This window comes from Aphelocoma coerulescens, chromosome 13 (genome assembly GCF_041296385.1).
Source record: "Aphelocoma coerulescens isolate FSJ_1873_10779 chromosome 13, UR_Acoe_1.0, whole genome shotgun sequence".
NCBI lineage: Eukaryota > Metazoa > Chordata > Aves > Passeriformes > Corvidae > Aphelocoma > Aphelocoma coerulescens.
In genome coordinates this window covers 3,546,958-3,562,598 of record NC_091027.1, presented here as the reverse complement: position 1 = coordinate 3,562,598, position 15,641 = coordinate 3,546,958, and the positions used below count along the sequence as shown (strand labels likewise).

Genomic DNA, 15,641 nt, shown 5'->3' with positions numbered 1-15,641 from the left:
GCTTGTGTTTGTCACGATTGTCATTGCCCTTGCTGCCTCTGAGAATGCAGGTTTGTGTTAACTGCCTGTCAAGCTAAAGCACTGAAGAGGACATGCAGAATTGTATGTGGGTATTACAGGAGTGTTCCTACTTTCCCCTGAACTCCCTTTGCAGCAGGCCTTTATCTCTTGCCCTTGTACTGCTCCTAAGGGTGTGTCTTTTCTCCCGTGTCTGTACTGCAGGAAAGTGGGAGTGCCCGTGGCATCAGTGTGACATGTGTGGTAAGGAAGCAGCTTCATTCTGCGAGATGTGCCCCAGATCCTTCTGCAAGCAGCACCGGGAAGGAATGCTCTTCATCTCCAAGCTGGATGGACGATTATGCTGTACAGAGCACGATCCTTGTGGGCCTCACCCTCTAGAGCCAGGAGAAATTCGTGAGTATGCGCCTCCCATAGAAGGCCTGACTAACGGCGAGGACACCCAGCCACCAGAGCAGCTGCCTGCAGACGCAGAGGCAGACACAGACCTGAGTGTTCAGCCCCTGGACAGCCTACCTCAGTCTGTGGCCCTCAGACTGCAGTCACCAGAAAAGCCCCCTGCTACCCTAGCGCTGAGGCTGCCTTCTTCAGACAAGCCCCCCACCACCCTTGCCCTAAGGTTGCAGCCGTCAAACAAGCCCCCCACCACCCTGGCCCTCAGACTGCCTTCACCAGACAAACCACCTGCTACCCTGGCTCTGAGACTGCCACCGTCAAATAAACCCCCTGCCACCTTGTCACTGAGGCTGAAGCCATCCAATAAACCCTCCACCACCCTCTCGCTCCGGCTTCAGCCTTCGGACAAACCTCCCACCACCCTGTCACTCCGCCTGCAGCCGTCAGACAAGCCCCAGGCTGCCCTGTCCCTGAGGCTGCAGTCAGAGAAGCAGCCCATCATTGTAGCGCTGCGGCCTCAGCAGCCCGACAAGCCTCCCAGCAACGCGGTGCTCTGGCCGCTGGACGAGTCCTCCAGTGATGCCTCGCAGCCTCAGCTGCCGAGCAAATCTCCTCCGGGAACGCCGCGGTCCCCGTTGGATGAGTCGCTTGTTACTGCTGGTGACCTGCAGCTCCAGCTGTCAGATGAGACTCCTGATGCCCCCGAGGTTTTGGAGTTATCAGATAAGTCCCTCATTGACAGCAGGACCCAGCAGCCCGAGCTGCTGGACGAGTTCCCTGCGAAATGCCTCCATCCTCCACTGTCCGACAGACTCCTTGCCACGGTGGGGACGCTGCAGTCCCAGCCAGAGGATGAGCTTCCTGACACCGATCAGATCCAGTCACTGGACGACTCCTCTGCCCAGAGTCCGCAGCCACAGGCCGTAGAAGAGGCTTCCAGCTCTGTGGTGCCGCAGGTCCCAGCGTTGGAGATGGCTTCCAGTCCTGAGGTGCTGTGGTCTATTCCCGTTGAAAAAGTCCCTGACTCCCCAGTCTCACGGATCCTGCCCTCAGAGAAGGCTCCTGGATCAGCAGTACCACGATCCCTGCCTCTAGAAAAGACTTCTTTCTCTGGGGCAGTGCGAGTCCCAGACACAGAGAAGTCTCCCAGCTCTGGGTCACCCCGTCCCCTGCCTCCAGAGAAGGCTGCTGGTTTGGGTATGCCACGGATCCTGCCCACAGAGAGGTCTCCCAGCTTAGGGTCGCCGTGGCCCCTGTCTCCGGAGAAGGCCCCTGGCTCTCAATCACCGCACATCCTGCCCATGGAGAAGGCTCTCGGCTCGGGGGCCCTGCGGATCCCGCTCACACAGAAGTCTCTCTCCCCTGGGGTGCTGCGATCCCTGCCTCCGGAGAAGGCTGCTGACTCCGGCGCCCTGCGGGTTCTGCCTTTGGAAAAGGCTCTCAGCTCTGGGGTGTCTCGGCCTCAGCTCTTGGAGAGGCCTCTTGCTCTTACAGCCCCATGGCCTCAGGCATCAGATAAGCTGGCTGCTGCTGTGGCTCCTCGGCCTCAAGCCTTGGACAAGCCTCTGGCTGCATCAGCTCCAAGGCTGTTGCTGTCGGAGAAGGCTCTGCGTCCCGTGGACCAGAATGCTCAGCCAAAGGAGAGAGGAGCCCCAGCCGTGGAGCTGAGTCCCCAGCAGAAAGAGCGGACCATGTTAGCTGGGGAACAAATCTCTTGGTCTGCTGGGAAGGTGGTGACGCACGTTGGACAAGTACCTTGGCCTACGGAGAAACTACAGACGCACGAGCAAAGCCACTGGGCCACCGTGAAAGCCCTGACGCCTGCAGAGCAGCCTTCCCGGACAGCAGAGAAACTACCAGAGCCAACCCTTCAGCCCAGCTGGGAAGTGGCCTCAGCCCCCACGGAGCAGACCCCATGGACATCAGAGAGATTGCGTGCATTCGAGCAGACCCCTCGGCCAGCCAGGGAAGCGCCGGTGCCCCCGGAGCAGATGCAGTGGCTTGTCACGAACATTCAGACAATTGATCAGATTTCTTGGCTGAGTGGAAAAGCACAGACTCCTCGGGGGCAGGACCCTTTGCCTGAACAAAACACAGCGCTAGCCCGTAACCAGGATTCTGTCTGTCGTGAGTTGGCTGACTCAGAGCCAAAGTGAGGTTGGTGAATATGGGAGGCAGGTTTCAGTCGTTTAATGTTTAGGGAGGGGGAATCTTTGTTTTGTTTTTTTTATTCACTTCCCTGAGCCCAGCCCCTAACCCATGCACATCCCATCCATATTCTCTTGTGACCATGAGCAAGGACATTCTCTTAAATCTGAGTCTGGCCCAGCCAAAGGGAGAGAGCATCCGTGACCTTTTCCTCTTCCTTTTACAAATGGTAAAGCTGAAATAAAGAGTCCACTCTGGGTAAAAATCTCCAATTCCATTGAAATGGTCACATCACTGATCCAGCGTGTTCAAGCTCCAGGTTTGATTCATAGGTGGGTTCGCAGGTACAGCCAGCAGCCTTGCTCTTGTTACTGCATTTAAAGAAAGTGGATCAGTCAGGCTGCCCTGGCACTGGAGATGTTTCAGGGATCACGTGGTGAGCAGTCATGTGTGTGTGTGTCCTTGCCACACTCTAGAAGCAGGGAAGGGATTTTATGTCACCTGCCCAGGTCTCTGTCCCTGCAGGGCGTTGCTTTGTGAGGTTTGTCCATGTGTTCACTGGGACATGCTGTGCGTGTGGTTTGCTGAAGGACAGGGATTGTCTCCACTGAGATGGGAGAGGAGCTCCTGCACTCGCTCAGTGCAGTTTTCTCCAGCAATAGGCAGTATCCATTCAGGCTCCTTTTTTACAGAGCTGCAACTGGCCAGGCCCAGGAAGCGGGAAATGTGGAGGAAGTCAGGGAAAAGAGATCTTAGAAGTTGTCTGGCAGTTTTTTCATTCTTGTGTCTTAGTCCTTTAGCACAGGACACGTGGAATGTTTCCCTGCACTTGACAACGTAGTGATCCATAAAGCAGCAATAGTGGAGCAGAGCAGAGTGGGTTCCTGGAGGTGCTGAGCACTGCCCTGCCAGGGGGACAGTGCTCCCTTTCAAATTTCCATCCAGTCTCTTCTAGACCTCTGTTGTCAGCGTGAGCCAGCGGACTGAGCAGTCCTTTCTCCCTTTGCCTCAGAGGTGTTCAGAACGTGTTCCCATCACACCTGGTGTTGCCAGCAGCAAGCAGAGCCCGTCCCACTCGCTGCACAGCACAGAGGCAAGGGTGCCATAGCTGGATCAGGACCCATCTCAACACCTTCCCCTTGCGTAGCTTCTGGCTTAACTCTTCTGCAACCAAAGGAGACTTGAATTAACTGGACTGTGTTGGTGTGCATGTGTGTGTGCGCGTGTGCGTCCATCCAACTGAATTGTAGTTCTCACACTGGAACACGGTGGGCTCCAGCAGCTGGCTGGCTTTCTTTTTTCCTCTTCTCCCTTTTACAGTGAAGGCAATGTTTAGTACCTGGTGGTCATCAGGCTGGTGTCCAGACTAAGCCTGCTGAAAGCCGTTCACTCAAGTGTTGAGGCAGAAGTTGGCTTGGCTGTGGTGCTCGTGGGGCAGGCAGTAGAGTCCCAGGGACCTGCAGCATCTTGTGACCACCGGCACCCTCGCAGGCAGGAGGAGGACAGACCCTCCTCAGGTGCCACTGCCTGGCCTGGATAGGGTTGGTGTTCTGCCGAGGAAACGCTGCTGACCAGCTTTTTCCCACTCTCACAACACATTACCTCTGTGGTTTGCCTGAGCTCCACCGATCTGGGGCCGCAGCCTCGGATCTCCATGCCACCGCCAGACCCTTGCGCAGCTCCAGTGTGTGTATCCTTCTCCTTCTTCTTCTTCTTCCAGGCAGATCCGCAGGCCCCTCCCTCCCCAGGAAGGGAGAGTTCAGCCCCGTGCTGACCCCCTTCCTCTGACAGGGGAGCAGGTCCGTGTTCCCACCTGGCTTGCAAGTGCCTGCTGCTCCCAGAGCAGACAGTCACGAGCTTTGCAGTTTTCTATGAAGGGAGGCAGACAGCTGTACCAAGACAGATCCTGATCCGTTCTCCTTTCCTGATGTGTGCACCCCAAGACAACATCCTGCTGTAAAGGCCAGGTGTGCTGGGCACAAGGGGACATTACCAGTGCTATGGTGCGTCTCTTCTCTAGTCCAAATCATTTCAGATCCTTTGTAGAATAGCTCACAACTGGGAAAAGCTTTATGGCTTATGGAAACTTACTTGTTTAATGTTGGTTTTTTTTTTTTTTTTCCGGGAAGACTGGCAGGTCAGTTCCTGCTTGCTGCTGAAACTAGGGAAATGCAAGCAGCTTGCTTTTCTGCGTGACTCCTCCACAAAGGGAATCAGGACAACTCAGATCCATTGAGAGAGAAGATTACCTTAAGGGCATTCATTAACGTTTTTAAACAAAAATTAAAAAAAAAAAAAAAAAAAAAAAAAAGATTATGACGTTCAGTATATTAAGTATTTATCATGTGTGAGAAGGAAAATAAATCTTGAATTTACATTTATAAGGCTTCCCATGAGCTGGACTTAGTCATGTAGATTGTGTAAGTAGGGTTTCCTCAGTGCCAGCACCCAGCCAGCTCCCACTGTAACCAGAGAGGTCTCTGCACTGCTCTGTCCACCTCCGCTTCGCATTGTCACGTGTTAACTAGTTACTTGTTTCATGAAAAAATAAACTGTGAATATTTTTGGTGCAGGCTTTTTTAAATCTGTAAAATGGAGAAGTTCTCAGTGAATTCTCACAAGAGCAGGTTTGAAAAAAATCACTTCTATAAATTGCAGGCTCTCGTAGCAGGGTGAGGCTCATGGCAGCAGCCGCCTTTCATGCAGCAGGTGCTTACCCAAAAGCTTGTTTGGAACAGTGAACGTGGATTAAACCGTTGCATGGCATTTCCCACAGCCTTCTTCGTTGCAGCTGCTGTTCCTTGTCTCTCTTCTTGTCTCCCTTTTCCACAAGGATCCAGGTTTCTGGCTTGCTACCTTGCAGCTACTGTCAGGAAGTTGAATTCAGCGTAGCTAGGAGGCTGCTTGGCAAAACTGGTGTTGAGGAACATCATTGAAGGAGGAAGCCAGGAAGCTGCTCTTCCCTCTTTGCCCACGATGCTCTGTCAGATCAGGGGGGCTTTTCAGAGGGAGTAGTGGTGCTTTTGGGAGTGTCTGGGCTGTGCTGGGTCACAGACAACACCTGACCAGGCGTAGAGAGAGATCCCAGCAGCCCTGCCTTGTCCAGGCTGCCCTCATCAGGGAGCATGAGCTGGGGAACAGCTTCAGACAGCAAAACCCTTGTGAAGGAAGTGTGGGCATCTTCTGTACTCAGGGTGACTCACTGTGGTGGCAGCTGGCAGCACTGCCTTGGAGGAGGAGAGGGACGTGTCTCTGTTGAAGCAGTTGGGTTTGTTTGCTGTTGTTCATTGCTGCCTTCAGAGTTCAGCCAGTTTGAATCACGGGGGATTTTAAAAGTAGAGGGTAGAGGCAAAGTAACCCGTACCCCTGGCAGACTCTGGGAGAGGCACTGCTGCAGCCTCGTGCTGGGCTCAGACCTTTGCTGCAGCTCCATGCCAAGGCTGTGGTGCTCTTTTGCTGTGTTGGAAGGATCCAGTCACCTGGTCACTTAATCCTGGGTCTGCCCTAATTGCACCCAAGGTGGTGGGTGAGAGGTGACTCCTGTGTTGATTCACTGGTGTGGAGCGCTGTAGAAGCAAAATCAAGGGTGTAATTATCTCTGTCCCTTCCCTGGTGTCCCACGATGGCTCACAGGAATTTTCCAGACTCATTCCTGGTAGGAATGGCTCCCTCTTCCCATTTCTGAAGGGGATGAAGGCTCTGCTCCCATTCAAACGCTTTACTGGTCAACATCCCTGCTGCCAGGATAACTGCTCAGAGCAGTGGGCTGGGGTGGTCAGCAGCTGTGGCCTCCACCCCACAGCAGGACCCACTTCAGTGTTGGATTTCCACTGTGGGCAGGAGAGTCTCAGGTGACCTTTGGTGATGGAGGAGCTCGATGAGGGATAACAGCATGGTCAGGGCCTTGTGCCCCATAAGGAGGAGGGTTGCAGAGGAGGAGCCACCACAGGACCTGTGGGATGTGTGGGAAGGAGGGGAGCAGGCACAGGCCCCTGTCCTGCGAGGCTTGTCCCATCTTCCTCGGTGCCCACTGTCAGCCAGGGCTCTGGTGAATCTAGCAGGAGAGTTATCACTTTAAGGAATAATCACCTCACCTCCTGCACGGTCTCCAGATGCAAATTAGCTCATGGTAGCTTGCTTTATTGCTGTTCTCCAGTTAAACTTTCCCTATTTAACAAAAAAACCCCACAAGAACCAGAGTCACTTCAATGCACAAAGCATCTGGGTGGTACTGTGGGAGCACGTGTTAATTCAGGGTTAAACCCCTGCAGGCAGAGGCTCTGAAGGTGTGGCTGGTGTTGAAATTTGGGAGATAAGAGAGATGGTTGAATGTAAAGGACATTAAAGAACTAAGGTGAGACAGTGCATTTGCTAGAAAAGCTTCAGCTTAGTTTCACAGAAAAAAAAAATAAGAAAGAGAAAGCGGCCCTAACCTTGATGCTCTCGGCAGTGTTTTAGCCCTGAGCACGCTGTGGATGTGCCCAGCTCCTATCTGGACACCACAGCCAGTGTTGTGACAGGGCAGGGGGAGTTTGAGAAACCTCAGACCTTCAACACCTTCTGTTTATTTTTAATTTCAGCCTTAACTTCTGATTTTGCTTGATGTTTGGAATAACCATAATTGTAACCTGCTTGTAATGTGCTTTGCCCTAAATTACTGATGAGGCTTTCCGCCTTTGCTAGCCAGTGAGTGTTAAAGCAAAGTGGCAAATCGTGCAGCTATTCTGAAAGTATGGGGGGGATGCTGTGTTCGATCTCCCAGGCTTTGCCCGCGCTAATTACCCACCCTCCTGTGATAGTGATAACGCTGGTGGCAGCATTTGCAGCCGAGGCTGCTCCTCTTGGCAGCAGCACGGCTGGGCTGATGGGTGCTTGGGGCTCCCAGGGCCTGGGACATGGGATACTGGAGCTTGGGGACTGCTCTGCCACATGCCTGGCTTCAGCAGGAGTCTCACCTGTGGGGGGGCAGTGCCTTTGCTTAGCAGGAGATGGGAGAGTGCAAGATTCCTGCTCCAGGTCCTACAAAAGTGATGTAAGCAAAGTTTGGTGCCAGGGGGACAGGACAGGTTGTGTGAGCTCGGGCTGGAGGAGCAGCAGTGACAGTCAGTCCCTACAGCACTGAATCTACCTCCTAGAGAAATCTGAGAAATGGGTGTTGCTATGGCCTATTTCAAGGTAAAGTTTTAATCAAGTTTGCCCTTGGCAAAGCCCTTGGGCTATTGTGGTGCTATTGTAAACCGTCGGCAGCTTAGCACAGTAGGGCTGGACTCACGGCTCCTGGCCCGAGGGCTGGGGCTTCTTGGCCAGCTGATCCCATCCCCCTGGAGCTGGGGCCGGGCTTCAGCACGTGCGACTGAAACAGAACAAGGAGTGACTCTGTTCCTTCAGTTTATGATGGTTTTGAGGCTCAAACCAGTGTGCCACTGAGCCCCATCGGGGAGCCCGTGGAGCCACGTGAAGCAAGCAGGCATCCACTACTGCATGTTCTTCGTGTCCGTTTGGTACTGAGCTGGTTTCAGTTTTTGTTTCTTTTTCTGATGTTTCCGAGTTGTTGACTTCAAGGAACTGGGTTTTGTGTATTTTTTTAGACACTGGGAACTTGTTAAAAAGGAAAAGCAGCAAGCACTGGGAGGCTCAAGGTGGAGCATGGCTGGAGCTGAGGGTGGCCCTGGCCGGCGTGGGTGGGAGGTGAGATGTGTTGGCAGCAGCGGGAGCGGGCAGGGAGTGGCTCTCCCTGCGAGGGGCCATGGGAGCCTTTCAGCAGTGGTGCTCCCAGCCCTGCATATCCGTGGTGCCGAGCTCACTGCCCCACCAGCCTGCTCGCCCCCCGAGACAACGTGTTGGACGCCGTGCCTCATTTTAATGTCCCCTGCCACCCTCCAGCGCTGTGTGCTCTCAGCTGGGGTCCTGGCTGCCAGCTAGCCAAGGGCCCTGGGGAGGGTGGCTGCCCACTGCCCCTTCCTCACTGCCCAGGGACATGGGGGGCCACTCGTGGCAGCAGCCTAAGTTGTGCTGGAGCCATGAGCAGGAGGTTTGCTCGTGGGGGGAGCCTTGGTGTGGGCAGCCCCACGCTGCCTTCCTTCCCCTCTGAGGTCTGCTGCCCACAGGCTGGTGGCGAATGGAGGTCCCCCACAGGGTCCTGTTCTGCAGGCTCAGCCAGAGGGAAACACATCAGGAGTCGAGGATCCCAGCCAAGGCAGGGGCCAGCCGGAGCACTGCGGGGGGGACACGGGGGTGCTCAGCCCTGGCCAGGACTCGTCTGTCAGTTGTAAGCAGGAATGCCGGAGCAGGTGAGAGAAAACTACATATTTCCAGCATGTATATTATTTTTAGAAGAGGGAGAGGGGAGAGTCTTGGACCATTGATTACTTTCATTTTGCTCCCCTTAGACTGTTGGCTGTGTATGTGAAACTTATAATGAAAAGAGGGTTGCCCTGCCCAGGTGCTCCCAGAACATGTACTGTAATTCTTTGTATATAGAAGAAAAATTACTGTAAAGTAAAGTTTAACTTTACTCTCGATGTCCTCTTGTGGTTTGTCTTGCTGAGTGGGGGGAGGCAGAGAAGGGAGAGCCCCAGCAGCCTGGTGCGCAGGGGGACGGCTCAGACCACAATGCGTTTTATTTACATTGTACACCTCGAGAGAAGACGCTTAAATAAATCTGCAAAGACTCGAGCATCTCCGAGAGAATAAGTTACCGGCCACCGCTGGGCCACCGCAGCTCCCACACACGCCACAGGTGGCGGGAGGGGGTCCCCAGGGTGACAGTCCATGGATTCCCAGCACTGCACGGCAGCCCTGTGCCGCTCCGTGTGCCAGGACAAGAGCAGTCCGTAGGCTGTGCTGCAGACAGGCCCCAACAGCTAAAACACAGCAGGTAAAAAACCGGAGGAGTCTGGCACACGCCAGCTGCCCGTCCGGCAGCAGCAATTCCCTTTTGGCACAGGGGCTCAGTGGTGGCAGCAGCTGTAGAAGTAGGGACTGTTCCTCTGGCCCAGGTTGACACCTTTGTCCTCTGGAAGAGAGCAGGAGCGGCAGGCTGCTGGCACGTCCGTGCCACCAAAGCTGCTGGTCCCAGGTGTGGGGCCCAGCAGGTCCCCTGGGGAGGGTTCGGTGCCCCGTGGAGAAGTGGCAAGGTTCAGGGTCATAGCACAGCTCACAGCCATGGCACATCCCAGGGCGGGAGGCACAGCCAGGCTGAGCATGCCTGGGCAGGGCTGGTGCAGAGCTGAGCCAGTCCTGCAGCCCAGCGAGGCTCCTGGCGCCCAGCTGCCAAAGTCCACCATGACCCAGCTGGGTGGATGTGCTGAGCCTGGCCTGAGCAGGAACGAGCAGGATGCTGTGACGGGACCTCAAACTCCATGAGACAATCCCTGGCACGGAGCCACAGCAGCCCCAGGGGAAGGCCTGCCAGACCCCCAGAGCTCATGCTCTGCACCCTCCCTAGAAGCACAGGAGAGAGTGTGTGGAGAGGGACAGGTCGTGGCTACTCACCTGTCATCACCTGGAAGGCGGAGAAGTTGATGTAGTCCTCGGCCACCTTTTGGAACAGCTCATCTGGGGGGAGAGGAGGCACAGCAGGTGTGGGTGCCCCCCTGCCAGGCAGAACCCCCAGCCCTGCTCAACAAGACACGGCCCCAGTGAGGAGCTACTCACCCACGCTCTGGCCTGTTTTACTGGAGGTCTCGAAGAGGTCTGCTTTGATCTCTGAAATGAGGGCCCAGGGTGGCACTTGCTGTAGGTGCAAGACACAGCTCCACGGGCTTGTCTGCCCTCAGAGTCACTCCTTGGGGACAGCTGCTGACAGCAGGCTGGCAGGGACCCAGCGCAGGGCTCCCAGCCCCTTGGTCCAGCTGACCACATGCCTGCCCATGTCAGGACATGCTGTGCCCAGGAAGGTCCCTGGCAGAGCCGGTGCCTCACCACACAGGGAGCCCTGGTGCCATTGGATCTGCTGTGGGCCCACGGCAAGGGCACAGCTCCTCGTGTGGATGCAGCAGCTCAATCCTCCCTCGCTCCCCACCCACTCAATGCTGCATGAGCCCAGGAAGGGCCAGCACGGGCCATACCGTCAGCATAGTCCTGCACATCGTGGAAGTCAACGCCCCGCTTCCTCCTGTCCTCCTCCAGCAGGTCGCTCTTGGTGCCGCACAGGTAGATCCGGCAGCCCTGCAGCAGGAAAAGGGGTGGGAAGGGTGTGCCCACGTCCCCACCACCAGCACCCCTTGCCCCGCAGCGAGGCTTTGCAGCCCCCTGGCCCCCCATACCTCCTCACAGTTCTGCAGCTCGTTCACCCAGAACTTGGCTCGCTGGAAACTGCCACTGTCAGTGAGGTCTGGGGAGAGGAATCAGGCTCTGCTGACACCGCTCCTCAGTGCCCGACCCACCAGTGTCACCACCACCCCGGCCCCGGACCTCCACAGCCGCCGGCTCCTTCCCCTTCCCCTTCCCGTTCTCCGTGCCCTTACCGTAGCAGACGACGGCAGCCCGGGCTCCCCGGTAGTAGATGCGGCTCATGGCCTCATAGCGCTCCGAGCCCGCCGTGTCCTGGGGGCGACAGGGAAGTGCTCAGCAGCTGACAGGGGTCGGAGGGTCTCAGGGATCCCTGAGCCAGGGGGTAGCCAGGGAAGTCAGCGGGGCGCTGGCACAGCCCTTGCCCTTGCACTTACCCAGATGCCCAGGGTCACTGTCTGGTCCCCCACGGACATCACCTTGGCCACAAAAGCGGCTCCAATCGTCTGGAAGTGAAGCGAGAGGAGTGGTGGGAACCGGCCCGGGGATGCGGGGGCATCTGGCCTGGGAACACGGTGGAAACCGGTGCAGGGACACAGGAGAATTCAGCCCGGGACGTGGAGAGAGAGGTTGAGGATACGAGGGGACCGACCCGCGGGAGGGATGTGGTGGATCCCAGCCCGGACACGGCGGGGGACACGAGGGGATGCCGTCCCAGAGACGTGGGTGGCAGCATCCCGGGGACACGGTGGGGAAACGGGGCGACCGCGAGCAGGATGCGGGGGTGACACGCGAGGGGCTCATCCCGTGGAGGCTGGGGAGACACGCGGGGACGCGCCGCAGCAGCGCGGGGCCGCGCGGTGCCGGTGTGTCACTCACGTTCTGGTAGGGCCCAGCGCGGAAGCGGCCGTGGGCGCAGCGCTCCACGAGGCTGCTCTTGCCCACCCCCTCCTGCCCCAGCAGCACCACCTTGGCGTCCACCCGCCTCCCGCTCATCCTCGCGCCGCCGCCGCGGGGCGGGGCCGCACCGGGCGGGGCGGGGCCGGAACCGAGCGGGGCGGGCCCGGAAGCGGGCGGGGCGTGCCGGAAGTGCGCAGTGCGGGACGGAAGCGCGCGGCGGGGCGGGGCGCGCGGGCCGCATGGCGGCCGCCCAGCAGGCGCGGGCCTGAGCGGCGGCCCCATGGGGAAATACTGCGCCAGCCTGGGCGTCCTCAAGGGGCCCTGGGACCAGGTGTTCGCCGCCTTCTGGCAGCGCTACCCCAACCCCTACAGGTGCGCCGGGGCCCTCCCCGACCCCCCGCCCCCTTCCGCCGCCCCGGTCCCACCTGGGATTGGTGCCACCCCCCCCCCCTCCCGTCCTCAGCCCAGCCCTTCCCCCGGGGGTCCCGCGGGCTCCAGCCTCCGGGGATGGGTGTCCCGCACCACCAGTGCCCAGCGGGCAGCTGGTTTCCCCCCCCTCCCTTAATCCCTCAGTCCCTGATGATTCCCAGCCCCGGGGCAGAGCTGGCGAGGAGCCGGGCTTGATGTTTTCTTGCCCATTTTAGCAAACATGTCCTGACTGAGGACATCGTGCACCGGGAGGTGACGCCGGACCACAAGCTGCTCTCTCGGCGGCTCCTGACCAAGACCAACCGGATGCCGCGCTGGGCAGAGCGCTTCTTCCCAGCCAATGTCGCCCACTCCGTCTACATCCTGGAGGACTCTATCGTGGACCCCAAGAACCGAACCATGACCACGTTCACCTGGAACATCAACCACGCTCGCCTCATGGTAGGTGCTGCTGCTGGGCGGGTGTGTGGGGGTGCAGGGGACCCAGCAGTGCTCACGGCCGGGCTGTGCCTCGTGCAGGTGGTGGAGGAGCGCTGCGAGTACCGGGTGAACCCCGAGAACAGCAACTGGACCGAGGTCAAGCGGGAAGCCTGGGTATCTTCCAGCCTGTTTGGCGTCTCGCGGGCCATCCAGGTGAGCACTGCTCGGGCAGTAAAGCTGCTGTTCCTCCTGCTCTACCCTTTCCTTGTGCTGGTTTTTACACCCTTTCCTTTTGTTCCCCCCCCGACCCCCCCGGATCCTAATAAGCTCTTGAGGTACCCAGAACCATCACTGTGAAAGTCACTGTGACTTTTCAAGCTGGGACAAAGCCCCACGGGCTGTGTGTGACAGAGCTCGCACCTTCACTGACTTTTCCCTTGCAGGAGTTTGGTCTGGCCAGGTTCAAAAGCAACGTGACCAAGAGCACCAAGGGATTTGAATACGTGCTAGCAAGAATGCAAGGTGGGCACCAAGGGCAGGCTGGGGCTGACCGGGACGGGTCTCTTGGAATTAGAGGTCACACTGGCTGGAACTCCAGCCCACGGGCAGGCTGTGGCTTGAACTAATCTGACTGTGAAATCCTCACCCTTTGCCTTTGCCCTGTGCCTTGGCACAGCCTGCTCTTCCTGAGGGGAGCAGGCCAGCAGTGATTGCAGGGCTGGGCAAGGGTGGAGTGCAGGCAGGAGGGGATGGAACATGGCAACAGTCACGTGCTTGTGGTTCCCCTTTGCAACGTGCCCTGACGTGCTGGGGTCAGGGACGCCGGGCTCATCTTCCTCCCTGCATGGGGAAGTGCCTCGGTGGCAGGGCCGGTCTAGCCGGCACTCCTGTGGGGTTAATAGCTTCCATGTTATAGGAGAAACTCCATCCAAAACACTGGTGGAGACAGCCAAGGAAGCGACTGAAAAAGCCAAGGAAACAGCTCTGGCTGCTACGGAGAAAGCCAAGGACCTGGCGAGCAAGGCAGCCACCAAGAAGAAGCAGTATGTGTGAGGGGCCAGCTGCACCAGGACAGATAGGAGACTCCTTAGATTTTATATTTTTAAAGAAACTGTACAAGTCTGACAATCAGCTGCTGTTTGACCCTTTCTGAGATGTAATTATCATTAAAGAATCTACTCCCACCCATGATTTGGCTGAGGCTGGCCTGGCTAGAGCAGAGCCCAGTGCTGCTTTCTACTCTGGGGGTCCAGCCCTCTGTAGGGAAGACACAGGCCAGGGTTTTACCAAGTGCCTTTACTATAAAGTGTCAGATCTGTACAAGAGAGCGGGGTGGCTGCGGGAGCATGAAGGCAGATTGCTTAATGCACTTGTTTCCCCTTCCTGGCTCTCCAGGGGCAGGAGAGCCTTCCTGTAGTCGTGTCTGCAGTGGGCAGCACCACCCCATACCCACACCAGGCAGCCCCCAGACTGCCTGGGGATGCACAGGGGGAGGCAGGAGGATGTCCCTGTGGCAGCCGGGCCTTCTTCCAGCACCTCTTCCAGTGCTTTGCGGTGCACAGCCGGTGCCACAGTGCAGTGCCAGCCCCATGCACCCAGTGCCACAGCCAGTGCTACCCAGCTGTGGGGGGTAAAGCCGGACTCTTGCCCCACCTGTGGCCCCTTACCCTGGCAGCTGTGACGAGGCTGGCAGAGGCTGGGTCTCTGGCAGGAAGGAGGCAGGCAGGCAGTGCAGGGAAGGCAGCGGGCACCGTCAGGATGCAGGGCTGTGGGGGCTGGAGTAGCTGTGGTCCCTCCCGGTGCCAAAGCTGGGCAGCAGGTCCCCGCTGAACACCACGCCATCCACCTCTACCTCGGCATCCTCTGGGCACCGGGGGGAGGCCGGGTCAGGCCCTTGGCTGCTTTCCCTCCCTGCCCACCCTCGTTCTTTCTTTCCCCTCTCTTACCTCCCTCGGAGGGCTCTGAGAGCTGGGACGAGTCCAGGCTGTCGGCCCGTGCTCGTTCCCCGTCGGTGGGCAAGAGCAGCAATTCCAGCCGCCGCTGCAGGTTCCGCTGCCGGTCCCGCAACCGGTCCTTGGCCCTTCGTGCCCTCAGCTCCTGCTCCTCCAGCCTCTGCGGGGACCCGGTGAGCCATGAGCTGGGCAGCCCTGGGCAGCCTCCTCTACACAGGAGCCCCCGAGCCGTGCCGGGGCCACCGCCCCCTCTCACCTGGATGTGAAGCCGGGCACGGTGCAGGAGGCTCAGCGTGGTGGAACGGGACGGTCCCGCGCCCAGCGGCACCTGCTGCTTCAGCCGCTCCAGGCAGCACCGGAGCTGGGCTCTCCTGCGGCCGGGCAGGGAGGGAGCGACCCGGGGGTCAGCCACAGAGCAGCACGGGCTCTACCACCCCCTGCCCCGCCGCTCTCCCCCCACGCCCCCGTACCTGTGCTTCTCCAGCGCGTTGTGCACCGACCTGCGGAAGACACCCCGGTGATCAGCACCGTCGCCACCGGCCGCCGCCATCCACCCACCCATCCGCTCGCCCACCGCTTACCTGACGCTGCCCACGGCCCGGCGCGACGGCGCAGGGCAGATCGCGGCGTAGCCGTGCTCGGCCTCGGCCAGGCCGAGCGGGTAGCGGTGCTGGTGGTGCTGGCGGTGCTCCCGGTGCTCGCGGTGCTCCAGGAACTCGGCCGCCTGGAGCAGCACCTGGATGCTGGTGGCCGCGGGCTCCATGGCGGGAGGGGGGGGTGGCGGGAGGGGGCCGCGAGCCGCGCGCTCATTGGCTGCGGGGCGCCCCGCGCCGCTGACGTCACCTCGGCGGGCAAACAAATTCAGGCGGGAAAGCGCGTGCTTCAAATTTGAATCGGCGGGAGGGGACGGCGCGGGCCCCGCCCCCCGCGCGCGCCAGGCCCCGCCCCCCGCGGGGCCACGCCCCCCTCGGTGTTTCGGCAATTGCCGCGCGTTGGCCACGCCCCTCCAAAAAAGCCGCGCCTCCCCCGGGCACGGTGCGCGCGCTCCCGTGGCCGCCCGGTGACGCGCGGGGCGCGGATCGCCCGTTTCCGCCCATGCGAGCCGGACGGGAGCGCGCACGCCCTGCTGCCCCCAGCCCCGCGTTC

At 58.9% G+C, this 15,641-nt stretch overlaps 4 protein-coding genes across 6 annotated transcripts in view; 2 read left to right on the top strand and 2 right to left on the bottom strand.

Moving 5' to 3' along the window:
- NSD1 (nuclear receptor binding SET domain protein 1) overlaps positions 1-9,083 on the top strand; it is a 61,275-nt gene extending 52,192 nt beyond the window's left edge. For all 3 annotated transcript variants that reach the window (XM_069028571.1, XM_069028572.1, XM_069028573.1), the window contains exon 23: positions 223-9,083. In XM_069028571.1, coding sequence (XP_068884672.1) covers positions 223-2,570 — 2,348 coding nt within the window. In that variant the 3' untranslated portion in view covers positions 2,571-9,083. The remainder of the gene's footprint in view (positions 1-222) is intronic.
- A 75-nt stretch (positions 9,084-9,158) lies between these two features.
- RAB24 (RAB24, member RAS oncogene family) lies at positions 9,159-11,833 on the bottom strand. Its single transcript, XM_069028575.1, has 8 exons — positions 11,674-11,833; positions 11,232-11,300; positions 11,031-11,109; positions 10,830-10,897; positions 10,632-10,731; positions 10,219-10,269; positions 10,057-10,119; positions 9,159-9,577 (listed from the first exon to the last, which is right to left on the bottom strand). The coding sequence occupies exons 1-8, from the start codon at positions 11,788-11,790 to the stop codon at positions 9,513-9,515; spliced, it is 612 nt and encodes a 203-aa protein (XP_068884676.1). The 5' UTR covers positions 11,791-11,833; the 3' UTR covers positions 9,159-9,512.
- Positions 11,834-11,881: 48 nt separating this feature from the next.
- On the top strand, positions 11,882-13,734 carry PRELID1 (PRELI domain containing 1). The gene is made up of 5 exons (XM_069028574.1): positions 11,882-12,066; positions 12,339-12,564; positions 12,643-12,756; positions 12,987-13,065; positions 13,460-13,734. Exons 1-5 carry the CDS (start codon positions 11,975-11,977, stop codon positions 13,594-13,596), a joined length of 648 nt encoding a protein of 215 aa, XP_068884675.1. The 5' UTR covers positions 11,882-11,974; the 3' UTR covers positions 13,597-13,734.
- Positions 13,735-13,831: 97 nt separating this feature from the next.
- Positions 13,832-15,267, bottom strand: MXD3 (MAX dimerization protein 3). Its single transcript, XM_069028576.1, has 5 exons — positions 15,077-15,267; positions 14,966-14,995; positions 14,752-14,866; positions 14,490-14,655; positions 13,832-14,406 (listed from the first exon to the last, which is right to left on the bottom strand). Exons 1-5 carry the CDS (start codon positions 15,256-15,258, stop codon positions 14,297-14,299), a joined length of 603 nt encoding a protein of 200 aa, XP_068884677.1. The 5' UTR covers positions 15,259-15,267; the 3' UTR covers positions 13,832-14,296.
- Positions 15,268-15,641: the final 374 nt, after the last annotated feature.

Coding starts and splice junctions, on each gene's coding strand:
- RAB24 (XM_069028575.1), bottom strand. CDS start 11,790: ATGAGCGGGAGGCGGGTGGACGCCAAGGTGGTGCTGCTGGGGCAGGAG. Junction 11,301..11,673: donor GCGCTGGGCCCTACCAGAAC/GTGAGTGACACA, acceptor CTTCACTTCCAG/ACGATTGGAGCCGCTTTTGT. Junction 10,270..10,631: donor TGTGCAGGACTATGCTGACG/GTATGGCCCGTG, acceptor CCCTCATTTCAG/AGATCAAAGCAGACCTCTTC.
- PRELID1 (XM_069028574.1), top strand. CDS start 11,975: ATGGGGAAATACTGCGCCAGCCTGGGCGTCCTCAAGGGGCCCTGGGAC. Junction 12,757..12,986: donor GCGTCTCGCGGGCCATCCAG/GTGAGCACTGCT, acceptor TTTCCCTTGCAG/GAGTTTGGTCTGGCCAGGTT. Junction 13,066..13,459: donor CGTGCTAGCAAGAATGCAAG/GTGGGCACCAAG, acceptor TCCATGTTATAG/GAGAAACTCCATCCAAAACA.
- MXD3 (XM_069028576.1), bottom strand. CDS start 15,258: ATGGAGCCCGCGGCCACCAGCATCCAGGTGCTGCTCCAGGCGGCCGAG. Junction 14,656..14,751: donor GTGCCCGGCTTCACATCCAG/GTGAGAGGGGGC, acceptor GGGTCCCCGCAG/AGGCTGGAGGAGCAGGAGCT. Junction 14,407..14,489: donor CTCAGAGCCCTCCGAGGGAG/GTAAGAGAGGGG, acceptor CCCGGTGCCCAG/AGGATGCCGAGGTAGAGGTG.